The 9,119-nt window shown below is 39.4% G+C and overlaps 1 protein-coding gene across 2 annotated transcripts in view; it reads left to right on the top strand.

Annotated features, from left to right (window-relative positions):
• The first annotated feature begins 4,916 nt into the window (after window positions 1-4,916).
• Window positions 4,917-9,119, top strand: part of LOC585443 (afadin- and alpha-actinin-binding protein A) — a 40,319-nt gene continuing 36,116 nt past the window's right edge. For both annotated transcript variants that reach the window (XM_030996253.1, XM_030996252.1), the window contains exons 1-2: window positions 4,917-5,079; window positions 6,191-6,269. In XM_030996253.1, coding sequence (XP_030852113.1) covers window positions 6,211-6,269 — 59 coding nt within the window. In that variant the 5' untranslated portion in view covers window positions 4,917-5,079; window positions 6,191-6,210. The remainder of the gene's footprint in view (window positions 5,080-6,190; window positions 6,270-9,119) is intronic.

Raw genomic sequence — 9,119 nt, 5'->3', positions numbered from 1 at the left:
TATTGTTCTTGACGATGTAAGGAAAGGGGGACTAAAGCACGATATGTCAATAGAGTTATCAAAAAGAAAATACTTTGGAGGGATATGCCGATATTCGAAAAAGAAGGGGGAATCAAGTTTGGCCAGTTATATCATAAATATTATTGTTTTTGATTTAAGGGAAAGGGGACTAAAGCATTATGTCGATGGAATTCTCAACAAAAAGGGCCTATTGTGGAAAGGGAGAGGGGGTAAGGCAGCCAACAACAAAAAACTACCGGGGAGTCTTGGGGATCCCTAATAAAGGCTCCTTTTAGGGTATAAGCTGGAACTGACGGCTAAGCTGGCTCCGACAACTGGAATAAGATCAACATTTTGCAATTGATTTAAATATTTTAAGGGGAAAGCCCAATATTTGTAGGGGGGAATCCAGTTCGGCCAGTTATATCATGAGGGAAGGATGGACTAAAGCACGTTTGTCAATGTAATTCTCAATAAAGAAACTAGGGGCCTATGGCGGTATGGAGTAGTAGAAAAAAAAACTACCGTGGAGTCTTGGGTGAGATCATCACTTAAATGGTGGCCTCTTTTTTCATAGCTACCTACAGCGTCGTGGTACCCGATTGCGTTTGCGCCCAACTCCTAGTTTTTTTTACTTGATGCATATCGCTTTGGTTCTGAAAGCGGTATTATTTTAGTTTTTATTTCCCTGCATTATTTCGAACTTTCTTGAAGTTATTTTCCCTTCCCGAAATTACAATACAGCCAAAGTCTATTCATTTTCTGTAGGGATATTGAAAGTGCTTGTCGTCCCAGACAAGGAGAAAGAGGCTCTACTCTCAAAAAAAAAATCGAGTGATCACGGACGTCACTCCTCTGGAGAGTGAAAATAATTATAGTGAAAATAGAGTGAACATTCACTCTTTTCTTCTTAGAGAGCACTCTAAAATCAATCGATTTTCACTCCTAAACAAGTGATCACGGACGTCACTTCCAAGAAAGTGAAAATAGAGTGAAAATTCACTCTTTTTTTTAAAGAGAGTACTTTGACAAAACAACCAAAGAATTCACTCATTGCTGCTATGTCAGGAAGTTTCCCCGTTGGAAATAAGCCTTTTCCGGCTTTCATGGGTTATCCTGTCAATGTATCTTCTCTTTTCATTTTGATTTATGTATGCATTCATTGTACTATACTTGACGAATAAAATCAATCAATCAATTCCTTAACCCCTTTGGTAATCCTGCACAGAAAAGAAGAATTCACTATTGAAAAAGAGTGCTGAGCTATGTCCTGAGCTATGAACTTGGTACTTTTCATAAAGTCATTGGTGCTATTATGTCGGGATTCGGGAATTACAAGGCGTACTGATCATTCTTTGAATAATAGCCAGAAATGAAAATAACTGTAGGCCTATATTGATTCTGTGTTCTGTATTTTGCTAACACCTATACTCTCTGTTTGGTATATTCTGCATACTAGTAGCCCAATGTAAAGGCCTTCTGCATCGCTTTCTTTTTTTAAGCGTGCACAAATCACGCATTGTTATTATTTTCTTCTCTCGTTCACTTTGCAGCTTGACCTATTCGTGTATTGAACGTATTTTAAACAAAAGACGAAGATATGCATGCCTCTCCGAGAGAGTGACGGCCATTTTTTCCAATTCATTCATTAATGCTATGTCTGAAAGATCTGAGCAATCTGTTACTTCAGCACGAATATCCTTGATGCCAGCTATTGATAACAGAATCGAATAGCGAAGCTTCGCCATCCAAATAATGAAATAAACCCATTGGTGCATCTACACATGTCGTCCAATGTAATTGAACATCTTTTGCTGTGTTTTTCTTTCTGCTCAACAGAAAAATTATGGCAGAGAATAGTGAATGTTTTACAAGATAATTTCCTCTCTTTCATTAATGAAAATGCAACATCTCTTCCAGGCTGTTTTTCTAGTAGAAACCTCTCCATCACTTCCCTTTTCCTGTTACCATTTTCACATTTTGCCACTATACAACCTAGATCCAGGCCAATCAATGGGGAGGAAATTAAAAATCCCTCCCTGGCTCCATGGCTGGGCGAATTTTTGACTATGTCAGGCAGCTATCATGAAGTGGGGGTATTGATATACCACTTCCTGTCGGCAGTTTAAAAAAATCCTACCAGGCAACGGCGTAAAAACGAGGGGGGGGGATCCCTCATTGATATAAGGGGGCAAGATAGGGAAGACTACCACCGTTATTACCAAAATCACAAACACTCTTTTGGTCAATATTTTAGGCACAATAAATCTAACTCGATTTTTAGCATTATTGAAGAAAGATTTTTCTTCGGGGGGGGGGGGGGGAGGGGGGAGGGGATCATTTTGGTTGTCATTAACTATGAATGATACCCTTAGAATGTCTTTAGAATACATTTAAAAATCAATAAAAGTATGACATTATTACAATTCATGGACTCGACGAATAGTATATAGATTTTTCAAATCTACTAATTCTGAGGCCATAAAACTTGCCTGAAAAGTGGACAAAAATTATGCGAGGAGAAGTGTTTTCAGGTCTTTAGAAATCAATGATGAAAACCCAGGAGCTTCCGGGACTCTGCCCCTGGACCCCACACCGTTAGACGCTGCCCCCCCCCCCCCCCCCCATCACAGAATCACGCATACGCCCATGACATTTAAGTTTCTCATGAGAACTGTGAAACTGTCCGCCCTTTTTCTTGTAGATAGATCCGGTACTTTTTTTTTCTCAATTTAACATTCCTTTATGTTTGTGTTGGTTTATCTGTTTGTGATAGTGCTTCAGTTGAGAAAATAATGTTTGCAAACGTTAGCAACTTTGCATGACAACAAGAAAGACGGTAATTTCTGTAAATGTGTAAGAAACAGAATCTCTGAAACCAATATACAGCTTCAGACAAATTGCAATAGCGCCCTCGCTCAGCAGGCAGCGGAGCAACAGATGGAGAGAAAAAAAGTTCATACTGAAGACCGGGACTGAAGACAGAATAATTATTATTTTAGATACCAGAGTTCACTTTATAACGTTGGAAATCGCTTGTAATGTCTCATAAGAAGTTAAATATAGTGTGAGGCAGGGGCGTACGCAGGGGGGGTGTTTTGGGGGTTCAAACCCCCCCTTTGGTATTTTCATGTATGTAAACCCCCTAAAAAAACCTAAAACCCCCCCCCTTTGGCTTTTTTTTTTTTTTTTTTTGATTTAAAAAAAAAAAAAAAAAAAACAAACAAATTATACCCACGGCTAACCTAAATAAGGTGACCTTACCCCCCCCCCATACGTAAAAAAATGTCAAATTTTGAAATTTTGAGACCAAAAAAAAAAAAAAAAGTGTCCGCTTACCCCCCCCCCCCCCCCCCCACTGAGCGAATTTTCTGCCGGCTGAGTCGTAAAAGTGTCCGCTTACCCCCCCCCCCCCCCCCCCCCCCCCACTGAGCGACTTTTCGGCCGGCGCGATTTTCAAATTTTCGGGAGCAAAATATTTTAAAACCCCCCCCCCCCCCTTGAAAAAATCCTGCGTACGCCCCTGGTGTGAGGGCATTCCGTCCATTCGCCTTTGCATGGACTTGTTTCTTTTTGCTTATGTCTATCACAGATTCTTTGCAATCTCCTTGTACAATTTCAGATCAGACCAATTTTTATGATGGTATCTGTGCCCAGCCCAGGGTAGAGCCGCTGTTATTCCCCTCCCCTGTTTTTTTTTTTTGTTCAGAGACGGCTCCACCCCTGTTTAAAAATATCTGGACACGTCACACACTTTTACGGTGGTCATTCGACTCGTCGGCCCTGATAGGAACATTCAATCTTCAATACAAAAGTATGGATCATTTACCGACCCATTTTCTACATGTGCCTCGCTTAGATTAATACATGATCAATATGTTCTGTTTAAATGGGGGGGGGGGGGGGGCTTGATCCCCAAGTGCCATCTTGAACTGCTTCTTGGTACCAGTTATCTCTCTCCCGTCCCCCCCCCCCCGCCCCCACCCCCAAAAAGTAGCGATCCTGGCACGTACATATCAAGCTATATTCTTGAAAATATAAATAATCAAAATGCAAGGGTCAATTTGAGCCCGTGTACACGTGCTGACATTATTTTGTTGTATTTGTTAAAACCAACTCCTTTCTGAGCGAGAAGTGAATTATTGCTCTCACTCCACCCCCAGACTCTCCTGAGTCATACTACCGAAACCAAAACCAGGCTCTCCGAAACTGCTGTGTGTATATAATCTACATAACATGCTTGCAGGTAGGCAAACTAATGAAGCCCCTTTGAGTTACTTACAGTGTAATAATCAATTTGAACCCCATTTCAGTAGCCCCCCCCTACCCCCAGGCGCGGATCCAGGATTTCTTAGGGGAGGGGGCCCAACTTTTTTTTTTTTTGTTCCCGAAAATTGAAAATCGCGCCGGCCGAAAAGTCGCTCAGTGGGGGGGGGGGGGGGGGGGGGAGGGGGGGAACAGAGCAAATTTTTTTTTTTTTTTTTTTTTTTTTTTTTGCTTCCGAAAATTTGAAAAACGCGTCGGCCAAAAATTCGCTCAGTGGGGGGGGGGGGGGGGGGGGGGGGGGGGGGGGGGGTAGTGAGCACATTTTTTTTTTTTTGATCCTCAAAAAAATTTCAATTTGCACCCCCCCCCCCTTGAGCGCCAGGGGGGGGGCCCAACCCCCAAAAATCGTAAAAAATCACGTGATTTTACATGATTTTTTCTCAAGGGGGGGGGGGCCCGGGCCCCCGGGCCCCCCCCCTGGATCCGCCACTGCTACCCCCACCCCTTTCGCCCACATCCCCTAAATTCGATTACAAAATAACGACTGCGAAGGATTCTGCAAATCTTAGCAGACGACGGCCGAGTCATTTCGCTGGTCCCATCCTCGGTCTGTAATTAATATGGTGGCGCATGTATGCAATAACAAACTGTTGCTGCGACATTGCAATTTGAATTGGCAAAATATTATTTGCGCTCAGTTCTATTCCACGGATCAGGACAACTCGCTATCAAATTTACGACTTCTTGAAAAAGTTTTAACTAATCTAACGTGATCCTGTTGTTTCTGTGGAATTTATAGTCTCAGGTCTTCTTGTGAGTATATTTTCATAATGCAATTTCCAGTCGTATTAAATAAGAGTTGAAAAGTGCCAAAACTCCCGAACAAATCGTTCGGTTTGTTGCCTCACTTCCTGCCGTCTACGCTGGCCGCGCCGCGACTGTCGACTGTGGAGTTAATTGCTAGCTGCATCCATAGATCTAGAGCGCAGCGCCGCGCGGCGAGTGATAAATAACTTCTTTTTTTTTTTTTTACTAGACTAGCTGTAGACTCTAGCGTCCTTGTTTTAGACTTTATAAATTAAGCTTCAATCATACGTAAATGCATAATGCAGTTACATTGTACAGTTCTCTATGAATAATGCTCAGCAAGACAGCAACAAGTTGACAAGTGTCAAGTCAATTTGCAACTCAACTGCGATGCAGGCAATAGACCGAAATTTCTGTCCTCATAAAGACAGGAGGAGCCGACCCTACACAAATCAGAGGCTAACGAACGAAAGAGACAGAAATTTTGGTCTACAATGCTAATAGTTAAGGTTAATCAATGAATATGACTGAATTATTAATTATTATTTTTTTATTTTTAGATTTAATCAAAAATTAATGAACAGGCTCATTTTGTGTTGAATGAAATTGAAGGAGGTTGTTGTAAGTTGTAACTTATAATTTGGGGGAATTTACATCTTAGTTGTAGACTTGTATTTGTAACTTAACTAGGGTCTAGCTAGGTCTAGTTGTAGAAAAATATTAAAACCAACAATTTCTTTCACGCACAAATTCAAGCCATTTTCAAGTGTTTGTTTGAGGGTTTTTTGTATTTGTTTTCAGAATTTAGTTCAAAATTTATTTGACAAAATGAAAGGGTAGATCTCAATTCTCAAGGCATAGGCTATGTATGAGGTCTAGATCTACTTCTAAAGACTTGACACTTCACTTCTTTTAATACCACCGAACATAGTCAACATTCAAAATCCTGACATATTCAAGGGCCGGGCCAATGCAAGGCTCATCAGCGTTTTTTGATAGTATTTTATTTCATGTGTACACCCAGTCCGACTTGTTTTACTCCACCAATAATAATAAAAATAATAACACAAATAAATTTGACTCTTAATTTGTTATTTTATTTTATTTTGTTTTCTAGATGTATTCATTGAAGTTTTCATGATGGCTGGATGGGAACTAGCGAACTCAATAGTGCTCACCCCGCACTCTGATCCAAGGTAAAGTAATAATACAAAGTTTATGAACCACCATCTACATTCTACATCAAGATCTAAGTATTGTTTGTTACTGTTAGCATGCATTCTATATTGTTTGTTTCGCATCCTGAGCTCTTTTACGATTTCTTCTTCTTCTTTGGGTTAAGTCTACCTCCTTCACAGTTGAAGATTCTTGCAGACTGATGAGTGTGTGTGTGCTTACGAGAGCAAGGTGCATGGTGCAATGCTATTTACATGGTGCAAGTAAAAAGTTCCCGGACTTAGTTGCTGCCTCCCGTCAGGCATTGACGGAAGGCATTGACGGATGAGGCACATACTGTTTCTGATGGCAGGTTGTTCCAACTCCTCACAGTCCTGGGAAAGAAGGACTGCTTATGCTGCTCAGTTCTTGAACGGAGGACTTGGTAGCTATGTGCATGGGCAGTCCTGGAGGGTCTTGTGACAGGGTTGATGTAGGATGCTGTGTCGAGTGCTACCAGGTTGTTGTGGAGCTTGTACATCATCACCAGTCTGTAGTTTTCTCTGCGTTGCTCGAGTGTGGTCCAGTCAAGTTGTTGGAGCATGGAGGTCACGCTAGATGTGTTGTTGTTGATTTTTTTCAATAAATGTTATTATTATTATTATTTTTTTTGTTTTTTTGTTTTGTTGTTTTATTATCAATTTATCATGTGTGTAAATGTAGCTCTTTTGTGCACATTTGTCCTGCATATAACTCGGTATATATATTTTTTCCACTGGTAATATCACCAGAGATCTTACTTTGCATGGACTGTTTCGAAATGTAGATAATATTTTTTGTTGTTGATAACCAGTGTTTCATTAATATTATAAGTGCATCCATAGAATTGTCTATTTTATGACAAGCAATTTGTGTGTCTAAACTAAAGAGATTATGCAGCACACAAATGCTCTACATCTCTCTTTGTTGTTGTCCCTCCGCTTTTCGGAGATCACATAGCCTACATTTGAGTAACTGCACATAAATTCAATGTATTTTTTTGTCACATAGAACATGTACCGGTATAAAATAAAAGCTGAGACAAAAAAGCATGGAAAATCTATACAGGACTAACAGGAGAAAGAGGAGATTTAAAAACACTATTACCCTGGTTTTGTCACTTATACATGAACATGTATGAGGCAATTGCTAGCAGGTCCAGGCTGTTTATAGTTTAGGACTTCCTCCTTATCAGTTATTACAAAGAAAATCAGACAACAGGTACTGTACGTGCAGTCCTGTACTATATCCCACTAGTACAAAGAGCAAATTGAAGTGGTGGGTTTATGTTTCCTTCCATTGTTCAATGCTAGTTCAATGGCACTTTGAGTTTGGATGCAAACTTTAAATACACAAACTGCATGTACAGTATTAGTGCACATCGGTATGTCATGCAAATACCTGGACTGTTTACTGTTATTTCATTTAGGTTTTCAATAGTAAAATTAACATTAATTGGTCTAAAAGAGGGTCATGTCGAAACATTAACTCTGCATGAATTACATGTAGCCTGTGGTAGACAAAATATTAAAAATATTTTGAATAAATGCTACTGGGACAGTTAAGAAATGTAACTTTAGATCTTGCAAAATATATTTTAGGCTTGTGTAAACAAGGATGTTAGTTTTAAAGCTTTTAATTCAACCTGATTTCAGGCCCCATCACTTCTCCATTTCAGGCCATTTAAAATATTATATTGAATGGGGCTCTCAAATGTCTGGAACTCTTCATGCTATTTGAGAAAAAGAAATTACTAACTGGTATCCCATATTAAAGTCAGGTGTATTGGGACTAACTACTGTATGCATGAAATTTTCTTGGATTTATGCCATTCAAGAGTGCTGAAAGTTGTCTCAAATTAATACAATGCGCTTCCAGTGTAAAACCATATACTCTGTTTTGATTTAGCTTAATTATGCATTCATTGTGTCAACTACCGGTAATACTAATTTCTCCAACTAATGACAATTCCTCTTCAAGTTACCCTCTTGATGCAGTATCCTAAAGTATCATAAAAGTCTCTTTAGTCCAGACCTAATCACCTTTAACTGAATAAATGTGTAAACACTACCCCTCCTAGTCTGTTTCACACAACCCTGTTGACTCATTCAACACACAAGTTTGCACTCTGATAAGAAAAGGGGAAAAAAAGCCTCGTGACAAAAATCCCAAATGGTGTCACAGGTATATATGTATGTACATGTAGACGGGTTTACATGTACATTTACAATTGTCGTGTACACATATCCTGATACAAGGAATAAGGAAGGGCAAAGTATGATGAATTCATCAAAATTGAACAGACTTTGACGCCATTTTCTCACATGTTGACTCATACATGATATTGGACAACATATTGTAGAACAGCAGAACGAAAGAAGAAACAAAAAATTAAAGAGGAACTAAAATCTAAATTCTAAATATCATTTTAATGGTGACCAAGACATAGTCATGTAGTCAGGGCTTCACACAAACTTTTTAAGAGCGTTGTCAGGATTTAGCTTTTCACAATCTTAAATACATGAGCCCTATAAAAACTAAAAAATTTAACAATAATAATAATAATATTTAATTTTTAGATAGCGCTTAATACAAATATACTATTCCCCCGGGACGTTGACTCAGATTTTGAGTGCCCCTGTGTCCAGGTTGCCTTTTAGTATCAATGCCCTGATGTACTGTAGGCCTACAGTATGTACTGTAGGTATTGATCTCTTTTGGCCCATTTCTTATTCTTCAGTTACAAATTCTACATGGGATGAAATCTACATACATTACATTTTATACTGTACATTTACTTGTATGTGTACAGGGGTGTAGGTGAAATGCTTGTTGATTTCACAGACTGAATC

The sequence above is a fragment of the Strongylocentrotus purpuratus genome, unplaced genomic scaffold, assembly GCF_000002235.5.
Source record: "Strongylocentrotus purpuratus isolate Spur 01 unplaced genomic scaffold, Spur_5.0 spur5_scaffold_3, whole genome shotgun sequence".
In the NCBI taxonomy this organism is placed as follows: domain Eukaryota; kingdom Metazoa; phylum Echinodermata; class Echinoidea; order Camarodonta; family Strongylocentrotidae; genus Strongylocentrotus; species Strongylocentrotus purpuratus.
This window is presented reverse-complemented; position numbering and strand designations above follow the sequence as displayed.